Here is an 18,624-nt window from a genome sequence, read left to right on the forward strand (position 1 = left end):
TGGAAAAATATTTATTCAGGTCCTCTGACCACTTTTTGATCAGATTTTTTTTTGCTATTGAATTGTATGAATTCCTTATATACTTTGGGTATTAACTCCTTATTGGATATATGGTTTGCAGGTATTTTATCCCCATTCTGTATGTTACCTTTTAATTTTGTTGATTGTTTCTTTTGCTGTGCAGAAGCTTTTTAGTTTGATGTAGTTGCACTTATTTATATTTGCTTTTGTTGATTATATTGTTGGTGTCATATCTAAAAAAATTATTGCCAAGAGCAAACACAGGGAGCTTTTCCCCTATGTTTTCTTCTAGGGTTTTTATGAGTGCATGTCTTATATTTGTCTCTAATATAGTTTGAATTCATTTTTTTGTGTGTGTAATGCAAGATAAGGGTCCAGTTTCATTCTTTTGCATGTAGATATCCAATTTTCTTACTTTTTTTGAAGAGACTATCCCTTCTCCATTGTATATTCTTAGCTCCCTTGTCAAAGATTAGTTAAATGTATTTGTGTGGATTTATTTTGTGGCTATTTTGTTCTGTTAGTCTTTGGGTCTATTGTTATGCCAGTACTGGACTATTTTGATTATTAGAGCTTTAAAATATAGTTTGTGGTATTAGAAAAAATTCTCAACATCACTAATTATTAGAGAAATGCAAATCAAAACTATAATGAGTTACCACTTCACATCAGTCAGAATGGCTATCATTAATAAGTCTACAAATAACAAATGCTAGAGAGGGTGTGGAGAAAAGGGACGCCTCCTATACTCTTGGTAGGAATGGGTACAACCTCTGTGGAAAACAGTATGGAGATACCTCAGAAAACTAAATATAAAACTAAAATATGATCTAGCAATCCCATTCCTGGACATATCTGGACAGAACTTTCATTGAAATAGATATAAACTCACCCCTATGTTCATCACAGCATTATTCACAATAGCCAAGACATGGAAAGAACCTAAATGTCCATTGACAGTTGGATGGATTAAGAAGATGTGGTAAATGTACACAATGAAATACTACTCAGTCATAAAAATGACAATGCCATTTGCAGCATAATGTGGGTGGAACTAGAGATTCTCATACTAAATGAAGTGAGTCAGACAAGAAAGACAAGTGCCATATGATACCACTTATATGTGGACTCTAATATATGGCATAAATGAACCTATCTACGTAAGAAACAAACTCATGGACATGGAGAACAGACTTATTGTTGCCAAGGGGGAGGGAGAGGGAGTGGGATGGACTGGGAGTTGGGGGTTAGTAGATGAACGCTAGTCCATTTGGAGCAGATAAACAATGAGGTCCTGCTGTATAGCACAGGGAACTATGTCCAATCACTTGTGTTTAAACATGATGGAAGATAATGTGAGAAAAAGAATGTTTTATAGATATATATATGTATAGCTGGATCATATTGCTAGACAGCAGAAATTGACAGGACATTGTAAATCAACTATAATAAAGAATTAAAAAATAGTAAGTTCTAAGGAAAAAAGAAATGCAGTTTGAAATCACAAATGTAATGTCTCCATATTTGTTCTTACTCAGGTTTACTTTGATTACTCAGGGTCTTTGGGGATTCTGTGTAAATTTTAGGACTTTTTTCCTATTTCTATGAAAAATGCTATTTTAATTTTGATAGGGATTGCATTGAATCTGCAGATCATTTCAGGTAGTATGGACAGTACTACCACTTAATAGTTACAGGGTATCTTTTATTTATATCATCTTCAATTTCTTTAATCAGTGTCTTACAGTGTTCCATATACAGATACTTCACTGCCTTTGTTAAATTCATTCCTAAGTGTTTTATTTTTCTGATACTATTTTAGAGAGATTGTTTTCTTGATTTTTTTTGATTACAGTTTACTTTTGAGTTTGATTTTAGATATTATACTTAAGTAGTGTTACATATATAGTGAAGTCTGCCTCTGCCAAAATTTTCAAATTTAAGAAATTAATTTTTTAAAGGACCATATATAATTTATATTATAGTTTTTTAAATCTAAAAGGCAGAACTTTGGAAAACCAGAATCTTTGGTATTTCTCTATCTTTTCTTACTGCTATTTAAAAATTTAAAAATTCTAAATTTGATTTTTTTCTGGTATCTGAGTAGTGGAGAATTACACTACTCTTCATTGTGTCATAGGGTAGAAAATTAATCCTTTGGACTTTAGGCAAAGTTACCTTGTTCGAATTTGCGGATATATAAGGAATGAGCTACAACTTGCTGGTATAGTGATTAATGGAGCAGAGATCTTTATTTTTCAGGACAGATGTCTCCAAAGAATCCCACCTTGGTGAATTACCTTGGTCTCGGGTCACGTTTACTGTTTGCTAACTGATATTTGTCAGCATAAAGGGAGATCATCTCTTAGGGGTAGATCATATTGACCAAATTCATGGAACTTGTTTATAAAATAAGAAAGCCTATTATTTTATGAGAAATCTTGCTGTCTTGTGCTCTGTGATTTGTTACTGTTTTCACTAGTGTAGTATCTGGTCTAAGGAGATTTATGGGAAGCTAAATTGTAATCAAGATACTGCTTAGTGAGCATGGAATCAAAAGGAGTTAGTTAAAAAGATTTTTTCTAAGGTCATCAGATTAATTTACCAATCTCATAATAAAGATGGTCCTGCGAGTAGGTCTAGAAAACTGGGCTAATGCCTCCCCCTCCCCAAGACATTGAACTCTACCAATGTTTCTGCTTTCTCTTTGCCTCATTGGCTAAAGTAGTTTTTTCTTATTTTCCCTGTTTCCAAAGTGTTAGATGAAATAGCCCATATGCTTGTAGACTGACATCAAAAATTACTTCACATGGGATGAAATAAAGTAAATACTCTAATATCATTGCATCTTTTTAACAAATATCTGTTTTCATGAACTAAAATCTATTTTTAATTACTTTGGAATTATTTATCTTTATGATAAAATAATTCATCTTTGGCTTTTTGTTTCCTTTCAAAAATAATTATAATAATGACAAAGTAGTTATAATTATATGTGAATTTATTTTGAAAGATGTTTTTGTTGCTTCTTTTTTTTTTTTTTTTTTTTTTTTTGTCTTTTAGCTATTTCTTGGGCCGCTCCCCACGGCATATGGAGGTTCCCAGGGTAGGGGTCTAATCGGAGCTGTAGCTACCAGCCTACACCAGAGCCACAGCAACTCAGAATCCGAGCCGCGTCTGCAACCTACACCATAGCTCACGGCAACGCCGGATTGTTAACCCACTGAGCAAGGGCAGGGACCGAACCCACAACCTCATGGTTCCTAGTCGGATTCGATAACCACTGCGCCATGACGGGAACTCCTTGTTGCTTATTTTTAATAGACGTTCTTAGTAAGGTTGCTTATCCTTAGCCCCAAAATATGTCTTGACTAATGCTTTGACTGTTTAGGAAAATATTTTTGGATGGTAACAAAAAGGTTATATAAAAATTTTAAACCCTAGTTAAAAAATGTATTTTCTTTTTCTTTTAATAGTGTAAAACGAATGGAATGCAAGCCTTTTCTCAAGGTCTTAATGAACAACAACATCAGTCTTCAGTTAAAAAAGGTAAATTTTTACCATAATTCCCAAATTTCATAAGAGAGTCTTAGCATTCATGTAAAATTAATATTTGCTTAGCTATAAAACTTATATATATAAGATATTTTTAATATTATTTTGGTTGATTTCTGTCTGTATTAGGCTCTAGGTTTAACTGCTCTAAAGGGGAGATCATAATAACAGTGGCTTTAGCAAGACAGAAGTTTATTTCTGTATCTTTTGTATCATGTAAAATTTTGAGCTGGTATACTCATTCTGTACTGTGATGTTGCGCTGTCCCCAGTATTACACTGTTGTATGGCTTTTCCCTCTTTACCACATGGTCAAGATGGATGACTCTACTCCAGCCAGCATGTCCCCTTTCTAGCCATCAGGAAGTAAGTGACGAAGAAAGTTCTTCTTAAAAGTTATGACCCATAAATTGCATATTTCACTTCAACTTAATGTCTCACTGGCCAGAGCTTAGTCATGCTGTACAAAGCAGACTGGAAATGTAATCTTTAACTTTGTAGCCAGCTAATTTTATTACTGATGGGGAAAGGAAGAACTGTTCTTGGGAAGATCTGATAGCCTCTCCCACCCAGCTACTTTTTAGTAAAACAGATTATTTATTCATTTAGTTTCCAAATTTTTGACAATCTATGTGTGTAATTTTAAAAGTTAACCATTTATTAAAATACTCTTATTAGCATTTTATTCTAGTATTTAACTGCACATTCTCAGTAAAATATTTAAATTATTTCCATGTTTCTCATTTTTTTTTCCTTTTTATGGCCGCACCTGGAGCACTATGGAAGTTCCTGGGCTAGGGGTTGAATTGGAGCTGCAGCTGCAGGCCAGTGCCACAGTCATGGCAACACCACTATCAGCCACATCTGTGACCTATGCTGTAGCTTGTGGCAACACCAGAACCTTAACCCACTGAGCTAGGCCAGGGATCAAAGCCACATCCTGACAGAGACTATGTCAGGTTCTTAACCTGCTGAGCCACAATGGGAACTCCATGTTTCTCATTTTTTGATATCATATTTTGATGGCCTCTTTTGAAATATGAGAACTTATGTCTTCCTCGTCAGTCTTCTCACTTCTTTAGCTCTTCTATCTAACCTCTCCCTACCACATAGTTACTTCATAATTTTCAGATAAAGCATTATCAGTCTTTATATTATTTGCCTATAAATGTAGTTGCTTAGCCAAGAGGTGCATGTCTCTGTTTTATACAATCTATCATTTTTCCTGGACCTAATGTTTGCCTTGTTTTTCTGTATAACTTGTTAACTTTGCCCTTCAGTCGTTCCAACAACTCTGCCACACGTATGTATAATATTTCCTTATGATCAGATACATCACTTGGTATATTTTCCCCTGGAGGAAATTTAACCATTTTAAATGTATAATATCATGCAGCCATCACCACTATATAATTTGAGAACTTTTATTCACCCCTGAAGAAACCTCATACCCATTAAGAAGTAAACTCCCCCTCCCCCAGTTCTCTCCTCTGTGTAGCCACTGGCAAACTCTAACCTGCTTTAAACCATTTTAAATGTACAATATTGTGTAGTCATCACCGCTATTTAATTCAAGAACACTCTTTTCACCCCCGAAGAAACCTCAGAAATATTTATCACTATGAGTTTTATAGTTTTAACTCTTACATTTGGATCTTAGATCCATTATGAGTTAATATTTGTATATAGTGTGAGTTATTAAGCCCACATTCACTTTCGTTATTGAGGTATAGTTGGTGTACAATATTATATAAGTTTCAGGTGTACAACATACTGAATCAATTTTTTAAAGTTATATTCCATGTATAGTTACTGTAAAATATTGGCTATACTCCCTCTGTTGTACTGTATATCCCTGTAACTTACTAATTTTATATATAGTAGTTTGTACATTTTAATACCCTACCCCTATACTGTCTCTCCTTTCCCTCTCTCACTGGTAACCACTAATTTGTTCTATATATCTATGAGTCTCTTTCTTTTTTGTTATATTTAATAGTTTTTATTTTTTAGATTCCACATATAAGTGGTATCATATAGTATTTGTCTTTTTTTCTATCTGACTTATTTCACTTAGCATAATACCCTCCACGTCCATCCATGTTGTAGCAAATGGCAAACTCATTTTTTAATGGCTGAGTGATACTGTATAGTGTATATATGCCGCATTTTCTTTATCCACTCATTTGTTGGATGGATACTCAGGTTGTTGCCTTGAGCATTGGGATGCATGTACTCTTTCAAATTAGTGTTTTCATTTTTTTCAAATAAATACCCAAGAATTTATTAAATAAATAACCAGGAAAATATAATCAAATAAAAAAATACCCAGGAATTCCTGGGTCATCTGATAGTTCAATTTTTAGTTTTTTTGAGAAATATCTATTCTATTTCCTTAGTGAATACACCAATTTATATTGCCACCAAAAGTGTACAAAGGTTCCCTTTTCTCTACATCCTTACCAACATTTGTTATTTGTATTCTTCTTTATTTTGTAAAATTTTTTAATTTTTTTTTTTTTTTTTTTTTTGCCTTTTAGGGCCACACCTATGGCATGTGGAGGTTCCCAGACTAGGGGTGTAATCAGAGCTATAGCTGCCAGCCTACACCACAGCCATGGCAATGCCAGATCCAAGCCAAGTCTGTGACCTACTCCACAGCTCATGGCATCGCTGGATCCATAACCCCCTGAGTGAGGCCAGGGCTCGAACCCACAACCTCATGGTACCTAGTTGAATTTGTTTCTGCTGCGCCATGGCAGGAACTCCCTAGATTCTTTTTTATGATAGCTTTTCTGACTATCATAAAAGTGATATCTCACTGATTTTAATTGGCATTTCTCTAATGATTAACAATATTGGACAACTTTTCGTGTGCTGGTTGGCCATTTGTATGGCTTATTGAAAAATTGTCTATTCAGGTGTTTTCTCATTTTTAATTGGGTTATTTATTTGACATTAAATTGTATGAGCGGTTTATATATTTTGAATATGAACTCCTTATTCATCAGAAGTTTTTAAGAGGACTGATTTGTTTATTTTTGCTTTTATTTCCTTTGCTTTGCGAGACAACTCCAAGAAATATCGCCACAATTTATATCAAAGAGTATTCCATCTATGTTTTATTCTAGGAGTCTTATGGTTTCTGGTTTTATATTTAGGTCTTTGAACCATTTTGAGTTTATTTTTGTATATGGTATTAGAGACTTTTAGTTTCATTCTTTTATGTGTGCCTATCCAGTTTTCCCAGCACCACTTATTGAAGGTACTCTCTTTTTCTCCACTGTTTAGTGTTGCTTCCTTTGTGGTAGATTAATTGATCATAAGTTCATGGGTTTATTTCTAGGCTCTCTATTCTATTCCATTGACCCATGTGTCTCTTTTTGTGCCAGTACTATACTGTTTTTGTTTAAATTGAAGTGTACTCAATTTACAATGTTATGTTAGTTTCTGATGTGCAGCAAAGCGATTCAGTTATACATACATTTTCCTTTTCATAATATTTTTCATTATGGTTTATTACAGGATATTGAATTTAGTTCCCTGTGCTATACTGTAATATCTATAGTGTCTTGATTACTGTAGCTTTGTAGTATAGTCTGAAGTCAGAGAGCATGATTCCTTCAGTTCTCTTCCTCTTTCCAAGATTGTTTTGGCTATTCAGAGGTCTTTTGTATTCCCATAGAAATTTTAAAATCATTCTAGTTTCTGTGAAAAATGCCACTGATATTTTGATAGAGATTGCATCTGAATCTATAGATTGTCTTGGGCTGTATAGTCATTTTAATAATATTAATATTCTTTCAGTTCATGAACAAAGTATATCTTTCCATCTGTTTTTGTCATCTTCAGTTTCTTTCATCAAAATATTAGCAAACCAAGTCCAACAATATACCAAAAGTATCATACACCATGAGCAAGTGGGATTTATTTCAGGGATTCAAGGATTTTTCAGAATTCACAAATAAATCAATGTGATATCTGACATTAATAGATTGCAGAATAAAAATCATATGATCATCTCATTAGATAAAGAAAAATCTTTTCACAAAATTCAACATCCTGAAAAAAAAAAAAAAAGCTTAAAGCTGAAAACACATTTCCTTTAAGATCTGGAAGAAGACAGGGATGACCGCTCTCACCACTTTGGTTCAGCATGATGTTGGAAGTCCTAGCCACAGCAATCAGACAAAAAAAATGAATCCAAAAGAGAACTGGAAAAGTAAAACTGTCACTGTTTGAGTATGACATGGAAGATCCTAAAGATGCCATAAAAGCACCACTGGAGCTCATCAATGAATTATTAAAGTTGCAGGAGAAAAAATAATACAGTGTTCTGTTTCATTCTATACACTAACAACTAATGATCAGCATGAGAAATAAAAGAAATAATCCCATTTACAGTCACATCAACAAAAATAAAATACCTTGGGATAAACCTACCTTGGGAGGTAAAAGACATGTTGTTGGAAAATGGTAAGACACCAAGTTTATTTATTTTTGCATTGGCTTTCCAGTTGTCTCATCACTATTTGTTAGACATGACACCTTTGTTGAAAACTTTTGACCATAGGTTTATGTGTTTACTCCTGGACTTTTGGTTCTGTTCACTTGATCTGTATGTTTACCCTTATGTCCAAATCACAGGCTTTGTTTACTATAGCTTTATGGTAAGTTTTGAAATTGGTAGATATGTGTCTTCCAACTTTGTTTTTTTTTCCAGTTGTTTGGTTATTTGAGAGCCCTCGGAGTTCCATGTATTTTTTAGGATCTGCTTTTCCATTTCTGCCGAAAACAGGTTGTTGGAATTTTGAAGGGATGGCATTGGATTTGTAGATCATTTGGGGGCATTATTGCCATCTTAACAACATTAAATCTTCCAATCCATGAACATGGGATATATTTCCATTTTTTAAAGTATTTTTTTTCATGGTTCCTAGTGCTACACAATGGGATCTCGTCACTAATCCATTCCAAAAGCAATAATTTGCATCTGATAACCCCAAGCTCCCCATCTACCCCACTGCCTCCCCTTCCCACTTGGGATCCACAAGTCTATTCTCCAAGTCCATGATTTTCTTTTCTGTGGAAAGGTTCATTTGTGCCTTTATATTAGATACCCGATATAAGTGATATCATATGGTATTTATTTTTCTCTTTCTGGCTTAACTTCATTCAGTTTGAGAGTCTCTAGAGAGTTCCATCCATGTTGCTGCAAATGGCATTATTTTGTTCTTTTTTATGGCTGAGTCATATTCCATTGTGTATATATACATATCTTCCTAATCCAGTCATCTGTTGATGGACATTTGAATTGTTTCCATGTCTTGGCTATTGTGAATAGTGCTGCAATGAACATGCGGGTGCATGTGTCTTTTTCTTTTTTTTTTGTCTTTTTGACATTTCTTGGGCCGCTCCAGTGGCATATGCAGGTTCCCAGGCTAGGGGTTGAATCGGAGCTGTAGCCGCCGGCCTACGCCAGAGCCACAGCAAGGCAAGATCCGAGTCGCGTCTGCAACCTACACCACAGCTCATGGCGACGCCGGATCGTTAACCCACTGAGCAAGGGCAGGGATCGAACCCGCAACCTCATGGTTCCTAGTCGGATTCGTTAACCACTGCGCCATGACGGGAACTCCGCATGTGTCTCTTTTAAGGAAAGTTTTGTCTGGTTATATGCGCAAGAGTGGGATTGTTGGGTCATATGGTAGTTCTCTGTATATATTTCTCAGGTATTATTTAATTTCTTTCAGCAGTGTTTTACAACTTTCAGTATACATGTTTTGTACCTTTTTGGTTAAGCTTATTCCTATGTATTGTCTTTATGTTGCTAATGAACTTGTTTTCTTAATTTCTTTTTTGGATTGTTGATTAATAGTGTAAAAAGTACAATTGGTTTTGTGGCGACATTAATATGAGCTTAAAAAGAACAATGATAATAAAAGTATGAATAATAAATTGTGTACCAAAAAATTAGGTAACTTAGATGTAATGGTAAAGTTATTGGAAATACAGAAATTACCAAAACTTATTCCAGAAGAAAGAAAATCTGAATAAATTTATAGATTAAGTAATGAGATTGAATTTGTAATTAAAAAAATCTTCTAACAAAGAAAACTCCAAGATTTGATGGCTTCGCTGGTGAATTCTAGAGGACACTTAAAGAAGGATTAATATACCAATCCTTCTCACACTCTTTCAGAAATTGAAGAGGAGGGAACACTACCCAGTTGTTCTATGAGGTCAGTATTACTCTGATATAAAAGCCATACAAGGATATCACATGAAAAGAAAACTCCAGACCAATATTCTTTAGAATTAGCTGCAAAAATTCTCAGTAAAATACTTGAAAACCATCTTTAGTAGCATAGCAAAAAAGATTATACACGTTGGCCAAGAGGGATTAATCCCCAGAATGCAAGTGTGGTTTAATATAGGAATATCAATCAGTATAATACACCACATTAACAGAATATAGGAACAAAAAGGGCATATCACTTTCACATTTGATGCTGAAAAGACATTTGGAAAAACCCAATAATATACCCTTTCTTGATTAAAAACTCTCAGAAGGAAGGAATAGAAGGGGACTTCTCAGCATGATAAAAAGTATGTATGGAAAACCCACAGTTAACATCATACTCAATGGTGAAAGACTGAAAGCTTTCCTACCTAAGATCAAGAACATGTAAAGGATGCCCACTTTCATTCAGCATTATGAAAGTTCTTATGGGAGCAATTAGTCAAGAAGAAGAAATAAAAGATTTTCAAATAAGAAAGGACAGAATATTCTTTATTCACACATGACACAGTTATGTATAGAAAATCTTAATCTGCATAAAATTAGAGCTAATGAATTAAGCAAAGTTGTAGGCTACAGAATCATTGTCATTCATGTTATTAGTAATTTGAATCTTTTTTTCTTAGTCTTTGTAGGTTTTCATCTCTTCAAATAACCAACTTTTGGTTTTCTTGACGTTCTCTTGTTATTCTGTCTCTATTTCATTTATCTCCACTTTAATCTTTCTTATTTCCTTTATTCTTCTGGCTTTTGATTTAGTTTGTTCTTATTTTTCTAGTTCCTATAATGTTTGATGTTAGTTATAGATTTGAGCCATTTTTTTTAAGGGTAGGCATTTGTAGCTATTCATTTTGCTCTGAGTCCTGCTTTTGCAGCATCCCAAAGTTTTGGTATGTTGTCTCCTTGTTTTCGTGTCTCAAAGTATTTTCTCAGTCTTCTGTTGTTTATTCTTTGACCCATTGATTAAGAATATGTTTTTAATTGCCATGTATTTTTCTTTTTTTATTAATAAAGTATAGTTGATTTACAATGTTTTATCAAGTTCTGCTGTACAAGAAAGTAACCTAATCACACACATTTCTGTGTTGCACAGTAGGGTTCCATTGCCCATCCATTACAAATATAACAGTTTGCATCCAAAAAACCCCCCAAATGCCCATCTATCTCACTACCTCCCCTTTCCCCATGGGAACTCCAAGACTGTTCTTGGCCATGATCTGTTTCTTTCTTTCTTTCTTTTTTTTTTTTTCCAGATAGGATCATCTGTTCCATGTTTTAGGTAACACAAATAAGTGATATCATATGGTATTTGTCTTTTTCTTTCTGGCTTCCTTCATTTAGTATGAGAGTCTCTAGATCCATCCATGTTGCTGAAAGTGGCATTAGTTTGTCTTTTTATGGCTAATATTCCATTGTGTTTGTGTGTGTGTGTATGTGTGTGTATATATGTGTGTGTATGTGTGTGTGTGTGTATGTATGTATACCACATCGTCTTATTCCATTCATGTGTCGATGGACGTTTAGGTTGTATGTCTTGGTTATTGTGAATAGTGCTGCTATGAATATAGGGGTTCATGTATCTTTTTCAATGAAAGTTTTCTCTGTATGTATGCCCAGCAGTGGAATTGCTGAATCATATGGTATCTCTGTATTTAGTTTTCTGAGGTACCTCCATAATGGAAAGATTTACCATGCTCTTTGATTAGAAGAATCAATTGTGAAAGTGACTGTACTACCCAAGGCAATCTACAGATTCAGTGCAATCCCTATCAAATTACCAAAGACATTCTTCACAGAACTGGAACTGAATATTTTCGAATGTGTATGGAAACACAAGAGACCCTGAATAGCCAAAGCAATTTTGAAAAAGAAAAACGAAAATGGAGCAATCAAGCTTTCTGACTTTAGACAGTACTACAAAGTCATCAAAACAATATGGTATTGGCACAAAAACAGAAATATAGACCAATGGAAGAGGATAGAAAGCCCAGATTAAAACCCAAGTACCTATGGTCAAGTAATCTGTGACAAAGGAGGACAGAACATACACTGGAAGAAAGATAGTGCTGGGAAAACTGGAAAGCTATATGTAAAAGAATGAAATTAGAACACTGTCTAACACCATATACAAAAATAAACTCAAAATGGATTAAAGACCTAAATATCAGGCCAGATAATATAAAACTCCTAGAGGAGAACATAGGAAGAAATGCTCTTTGACATAAATCACAGCAACATCTTGTTTGATCCACCTCCTAGAATAATGACAGTAAAGACACAAATAAACTAATGGGACCTAATTAAACTCATAAGCTTTTGCACAGCAAAGGAAACCTTTAAAAAAACGAGAAGACAACCCACAGAATTGGAGAAAATCTTTGCCAGCAATGCAACAGACAAGGGCCTAATCTCTAAAATACACAAACAACTCATGTAACTCAACAACAAAAAAACCAACAATCTAATTGAAAAATGGGCAGAAGGCCTAAATAGTTATTTCTCCAAAGAAGACATATGGATGACCAACAGGCACATGAAAGAATGCTCAACATCGTATATTAGAGAATTGCAAATCAAAACTACAGTGAGGTACCACCTCACACCAGTTAGAATGGCCATCATTAACAAGTCAACAAATAGCAAATGCTGGAGAGGGTATGGAGGAAAAGTTACCCTCTTCCATTGGTGGTGGGAATGTAAATTGGTACAACCACTATGGAAATTTCCACATATTTTTAATTTTTATTTATTTATTTTTTATTGTAAGAATATTTTACCTTGGTGTCTAGTTTTCCATTAAAGGTTACACATAAGCTTTGATTCATATTAAATTTCCTATTAAAGCAGTCTTAAATTCCATTAAACACAAATCTGTTTCCATTTTAATTCACACACAAGTGCTGTATGATCAGAAGGATGGGAAACACTAGGTAAGGCCTGGTGGGTGGTGATTTCTTCATGACTTGGTAATGGAATCACCTGTTCAACCTCTAAAGCTTTTAAGTCAATGAAAATGTAATCCAGATATCCGTGAAAACCACCAACATAATTTATGTAAGCAGGTTCACTACAAGCACTTTTCATTTTGAAGAAATGGGTAAGAAACATGTTGCTTGGTTCTTCTTCCCCATTGGAAGCCCAGGCTTCATGATCCTCTGGAATGTTGCCATTGATGACAAAGTGATACATTTCTGTTAATGGGGTACTATTAAAGTCCCCACAAAATATAACTGATATGCCAGGATACAAAATACAAGAGACATGTCTAACATGAGCCAAGGCTACTGCCATTTGAATGAGATGAATGTACCCACCTTTGGGCTGCCAGTAGAGATGGGTATTAGCAACACATATGTTTTTAGAGGAGTCCTTTGTAGACTGAAGAACAGAAACCTGAAGGACAGAAGATCTCTGAAACACCTTCTTCTGTGCTGATGGGTACAAAACCAGTTTCTCTAGCAGTTCTTTGTGAAGTGGGTCAGACTGCAGGGCCTCATGGAAAGCAATGTCATGCTGGCTAAGGAGGTTGAACTTGGACTTTTGGTAAAAAGTAGCGAGGCCTTCGTGCTGCTTGATTCGAAACACCCCCTCCAGCCCAAAGGCCTTGAAGGCCCGCACCAAGCTGTCTGTAAACACATTGCGGTCAACTTCCTGCAAACAGACGAGGTCAGCGTTGTAGCCCGTGAGTTCCTTTTGGATAAGCTTCTGGCAGTAGTTGAGTTCCAGGGTGTAAGGGGCACAGTACAGGTACAGGACCATCTGTGAGAACTCAGTCTAGACATATGTGTCAGCCAGAAGGTTATAGGAGACAGTGCAGATGAGGGTCCACACATTTTTAAAATTTTCCAATTTTACTTCTTTTATTGGTTTCTAGTTTCAGTCCATTGTGGTCAGAGAAGATACTTTGTATGATGCCAGTGTTTTAAAATTTACTGAGATTTCTTTTCTTTTGTGGTCTAACAAATGGTTTGTCCTGTAGAATGTTTCATGTGTACTGCAGAAGAATGCATATCCCGCTGTTATTGAGTGAAGTGTTCTATTTCTGCTAGGTCTATTTGGCTTATAGTGTTCTTGTCCTCTCTTTCCTTGTTGATATTCTGTCTAGTTTATCATTCATTATGGGCTTCGAAGTCTCCAGTTGTTACTGTTAAAATGCCTATTTGATCCTTCGATTCTGTCAGTTTTCCCTGCTTTTGTTAGGTACATATATGTTTATAATTGTTATCTTCTTAATGAACTTACCCCTGTAAAAATTGTTAATGTTTGTTTTTTATTGTTTAAAGTTTTTTTTTTTAATCTAAGTTAGTATACCCACTCTTGGTTGCTGTATGCCTCAAATATCTTTTTCATTCTTTCACTTTTCAACTTATTTTGTGATTGGCTCTAAGGGAGTATCTTTAGACAACATACAATTGAATCATATTTTAATCCATTCTGACAATCTGCTTTTTAATTAGAGGGTTTGAGACATTTAATGTAATAACAGATAAGGAAGGGTTAACTCTACCCATTATGTTATTTGTCTTCAAGTATTTTATCTTTTTTGGTCTTCAGTTCTTTCATTAATGCCTCCTTTTGTGTTTAATAGATTCTTCTTAGTGTATCATTTTTATTTCCCTTGTCCTTAATTTTTTAGTTATTTTCCTAATGGTTGCACTTAATTTATAACAATCCTGTTTGAATTAATATTGGTTTATTTTCAGTATTATATAGAATTTTACTCCTAGTAGCTACATCACACCTATATGTTTTATTGTCTTTATTCATATTTATACATACTTGTACATGTCTTTATACATTGTATAATCTATCAGCCTAGATTTATAATTATGCCTTTTTATACATAAAACAACAGTTCTTGGTTGACAGATTTTTTGCTTTTTCAGTAACTTTGTCATCCCAATGCCTTCTAGCTTCCATGGTTTCAGATGAGAAATCAGCTTTTTATCCAATATTGAGAATTGCTTTTAAGTGGTAAATTACTGCTGTCTCTAACTTCAGGAATTTCTTTTAGGCTTTTAACAATTTGCTTATAATGCATCTCAGTGTGAATCTCTTCGAGTGTATTCTATTCGTAGTTCATTGAGCTTCTTGAATGTGTCAGTGTATTTCATTAAATTTGGGAAGTTTTCTGCTGTTATTTCTTGAAATATTTTTCATGCTTTTTCTGTTTCCCCTCTCCTCTTGGGTCTTCCATTATGCATTATTTATTTATTTATTTTGGTATTCTTGATATGCTCCTATAGGTAACTTAGGCTCTGTTCCTTTTTTTTTTTTTTCATTCTATATGTTTCCACTCATCAGACTGGATAATGTCATTGACTTATATTTCTTTTTTCTTTTTAAGGCTGAACTTGTGACATATGAAAGTTCCCAGGCTACAGGCCAAATCAGAGCTGCAGCTGCCAGCCTAAGCCACAGCCACGGCAGTGCCAGAGCTGAGCCATATCTGTGACCTATCTCACAGCTTACAGCAATGCTGGATCCTTAACCCACTGAGTGAGGCCAGGGATCAAACCTGAATCCTCATGAATACTAATCAGGTTCTTGACCTGCTGAGCCACAATAGAAACTCTTGTAATTTTTAAATTTGCTGATTCTTTTGCCTCCTCATACCTGGTATTAAACTTTTCTAGTGAATTATTTGCTTCAGTATTGTACTTCAATTAATATGCTAACTGTGGAGATCCAATTTTTCACTCTTCCCAGGGTCTGTTGTTGCTGCTTATTGTAATTGTCATTTCTTTAGTGACTTTTATAAACTAATATTATGAAGTCTGTATGTGTCATGTGTGGATGCTCTAGTCTCTTGTGATATCTTCATGGTCAGCTAATGATTCAGCAAAGATTTCCTTCCATGCCTAGATCCAAAAAACAAAACAAAAAATTCTCTCTCAGTATTTGTGTATGACCTCTGTGCGTGTGTATTGGGGTGTGCCTTCAGTACTCAAGTCAGGCAGTTTACAACTCTGCCTTTGCCTTTACTTTTTGCTTGTGAGGGACCTGAAGGTAAGCCAGGGATAAGAGCTTGGGCATACTCAAGCCTTTCTCTGAGTAGGAGTCTATCTAACTTCCTCCAAACATCTGAGATTCTTTCAGTGCCCTTATTCCCAAACAGATCTCTTTTCCTAGCCTTTCTTCCCAAGCTTTTCGTTTTGCCTTTTGTTTGTTCCAGTTGTTACCCTTTGTCCTAGGTGGAAGTGGCTAATACATTTCCCTATAAATGTGTTGACAAATGGATTCATTAAGTAGCCTCAGACTTTGGAGAGTTCTTAGGTGAAATATAAGCAAGTCCTTTGAGATGATTCCTGAAGGAGCTACCAGACAGGTCAAAAAACAAAAACAAAAACAAAAAACACCCACTACAATTATTTGAGACTAGTCTCTACTGCTCTCTCTGGGACTGTGAACCTGTACCAAGAATGAGGCCTATTTTCAAAACCATAGGCAAGCTGGACTGGGGTTGATGTTCCTAGGCAAGTTAAAATGGCACAAAATTCTTCAGCAAATTTAGCTATCATTTCTTCATTAAGCATTCCCCTAGCAGTCTGTATTAAATGGCTCTTAATTCTATCAACTCCAGTGCCATTTTGATTCCCAATCCCCCAAGGCCCTTTATAAAGGTCTTTTTTTTTTTTCCCTTTTTAGGGTTGCACCTATGGTATATGGAGGTTCCCAGGCCAGGGGTCTAGTTGGAGCTGTAGCTTCCGGCCTATGCCAGAGCCACAGCAATGCAGGATCTGAGCCATTTCTATGACCTACACCACAGCTCACGGCAACGCTGGATCCTTAACCCACTGAGCAGGGCCAGGGATTGAACCTGCAACCTCATGTTTCCTAGTTGGGTTCGTTAACCACTGAGCCATGACAGGAACTCCTGAAGGTCTTTGTTTAATATTTGCATTTTGTTTTGTTTTGCTATTGTTGCTCTGGATATATTTTAGATTGTGTATTTTTCTTTTCTGAAATTTCCAAATGTTGTACCTTTGTGTAGTCTTTTTTTTTGTTTTTTTCCTCAGTTTTTTACCCTGAGCAATTAGTGAATTTCTTCAGTCTCAAGACTTAGGTTCTTCTAATGTGGAAATTTGTGGCTGTTTCTTAGATGATGTTTCTCATCTCCATTTTCTTCTCTGTTTTCTTCCTGAAACTATTAGTAATATATTAGTAATATTAGCCTACTTACCTGTCTGATTGATACTCTTAATTTTCTTATATTTTATTTCTTATTTTCCATCTTATTATTCTTTGGGTTTACCTTCTAATAGCCTTCCTCAATTTCTTTTTCTGGCAGCACAGTCTAGAGAACAACTTAGAACTGAGTACTAGCCATTTGTTCTTTTAAAAGGCACCAATCACTTCCATCACTGGAAAATTCTCATTCACTTCTAACACGTTGTGTTCCTCCCTACTGTTGTTTTTCATTCTCTAAAATCAAGACTCCTTACCCCTCAATTCCCATTCATTTTTAAAAGATCTTCATTAAGGTATAATTTATATTTAATAAAATTCACCATTTTAAGTATGTATTTTGTCTTTTTAGTAAACTTGCAGTTGTGTAACCATCAGCACAACTTAGTTTTAGAACATTTTCATCATCACAAAAAGAACCCTGTACATATTTTCAGTCAATTCCCAGCTCTAGCCCTAGCCCCAGGCAGCTGATACTAAGCTCTGTTTATGTCTGTTGATTTGCCTTTTCTGGACATTTCATTTAATTGTAATCATACTATATGCAATCTTTTGCTTATAGCTTCTTTTACTTAACATCAATATTTCATTCCTTTTAATTGTTGAATAAATATTACATTTTATGGCTAAATTTTTAAATTTTAAACCAAATTTTAAACCAAATTTTAAATTTTAAACCAAATTTTGTTTATCTATTTACCAGTTGATGAAAATTTTTATTTAAAGCCTTCAGTTTTGACTGACATTTCATAATGTTCTTTGAACATTCCTGTAAAAATTTTTGTGTGGATATATATTTTCATTTCTCTTGGATAAAAGTGGAAATACTTGATCATATGGTAAGTGTTTGTGAAACTTCAAGACAAATTCTTTTCAAAGTGACTGTGTCACTGGCAGTATCTACAAATTCCAGTTGCTCAGAGTCCTTGACAGCACTTAGGATTGATAGTTCATTATGACTTTTTAGTTGTAGAAATTTTAGTAGGGCCTGATTTCCAAATTGCCACATAAACTCAGCAGTTTATACCAAAGGGAAATGAAAAAAGTAGGTGTACACAAGAACTTGTAATATATCCATTTCATCCAGGTTGTCAAATGTCACCTTGAAGTTGTTCATAGCCTAAGTAGACATTTCGCCACAGAAGACATAGAGATGGCCAATAGGCACATGAAAAAATGCTCAACATCACTAAATATTAGAGAAAATCAAAACCACAGTGAGGTACCACCCCATACTGGTCCAAATGGCCATCATCAAAAAGTCTACAAATAATAAATGCTAGAAAGGGTGTGGAGAAAAGGGAACCCTCCAACTCTGTGATTGGGAATGTAAATTGGTGCAGCCATTACGGAAAATAGTATGAAGTTTCCTTAAAAAAACTGAAAATAGAGTTACCATATGATCCAGTGGTTCCACTCCTAGGTACATATGCAGAAAAGATGAAAACAACTTGAAAAGATACATGTACCCCAATGTTCATAGCAGCACTGCAATAGCCAAGGCATAGAATCAACCCAAGTGCCCATCAACAGACAATTGGCTTAAAAAGATGTTGATAT

The 18,624-nt window shown here is 34.9% G+C and overlaps 1 protein-coding gene and 1 pseudogene across 2 annotated transcripts in view; one reads left to right on the forward strand and one right to left on the reverse strand.

Annotated features, from left to right (window-relative positions):
* C4H8orf88 (chromosome 4 C8orf88 homolog) overlaps positions 1 to 18,624 on the forward strand; it is a 61,124-nt gene that overhangs the window by 29,774 nt on the left and 12,726 nt on the right. For both annotated transcript variants that reach the window (XM_021089134.1, XM_021089133.1), the window contains one exon: positions 3,498 to 3,570. In XM_021089134.1, coding sequence (XP_020944793.1) covers positions 3,498 to 3,570 — 73 coding nt within the window. The remainder of the gene's footprint in view (positions 1 to 3,497; positions 3,571 to 18,624) is intronic.
* Positions 12,579 to 13,743, reverse strand: LOC110260262 (annotated as a pseudogene).

This window comes from Sus scrofa, chromosome 4, assembly GCF_000003025.6.
Source record: "Sus scrofa isolate TJ Tabasco breed Duroc chromosome 4, Sscrofa11.1, whole genome shotgun sequence".
NCBI lineage: Eukaryota > Metazoa > Chordata > Mammalia > Artiodactyla > Suidae > Sus > Sus scrofa.